At 32.3% G+C, this 713-nt stretch overlaps 1 protein-coding gene across 1 annotated transcript in view; it reads right to left on the bottom strand.

Moving 5' to 3' along the window:
• LOC106536173 (lysine-specific demethylase 6A) overlaps positions 1 to 604 on the bottom strand; it is a gene marked incomplete at its 5' end in the record, with an annotated part of 6,434 nt that extends 5,830 nt beyond the window's left edge. Inside the window, 2 exon segments of the mRNA XM_014033378.1 lie at positions 387 to 461; positions 543 to 604. Coding sequence (XP_013888832.1) covers positions 387 to 461; positions 543 to 604 — 137 coding nt within the window.
• Positions 605 to 713: the final 109 nt, after the last annotated feature.

The following is a 713-nucleotide window of genomic DNA, read 5'->3' as shown; positions in this document are numbered from 1 at the left end:
AATCTGTATTGTTCGATACAAGTGTGTATTGAACCTAAAGCACTGTTCAATACGGTTTAATACGGTTACATGTATTGTTGCACCCCTACTAATTATGTCAGTTTGATAACTTGGGGTCACAAAAATAATTCATGACGATATTATGTATTTTGAAGTTATATTCAGTTATAAATATAGTTTCAGTTTGATACATGGACAAAAATGCTGACGTTAAAAGAAAATAATTGTTTATAAAAATGCTACAGTTCACGTTGCTTGAATTAAATAAAATAAACGAAAATATTCGTAATCATTAACTTAAATTTGATAATTGAATCTGAGCTTGTGAGTGAATCGATACATCCCTCCTAACATGATAAAAAAAGAAAAATAAAATCCACACTTACTTTCTTTCATCTGAAACATCAATGTTCGTTCCAAATTTGATGTGTTTTAACGGTCCTCTTCTTTTCCTTGCAGCACTTCAAACACAAAAAAAGACACAATCAGCAACAAGCAGGGTTATGAAAACACGTCTGAAATCCAAAATGCGTCTCAGCTACCTTTCTGCTGATGCTGGCTCCGTGTCTGACGGCTCCTTCAGTGCCTTCTTTTCATTCTCCTCCTGAAATGAAACCAAGAGTTAAAAGAACAAACACACAAAATAAAAACACACACACACACAAAAAAAAAACCTTAAATATTTTAGGAATCTTTTTAAACTAAAACAAGCA

The sequence above is a fragment of the Austrofundulus limnaeus genome, unplaced genomic scaffold (assembly GCF_001266775.1).
Source record: "Austrofundulus limnaeus strain Quisiro unplaced genomic scaffold, Austrofundulus_limnaeus-1.0 Scaffold1716, whole genome shotgun sequence".
Classification (NCBI taxonomy): Eukaryota; Metazoa; Chordata; class Actinopteri; order Cyprinodontiformes; family Rivulidae; genus Austrofundulus; species Austrofundulus limnaeus.
This window is presented reverse-complemented; position numbering and strand designations above follow the sequence as displayed.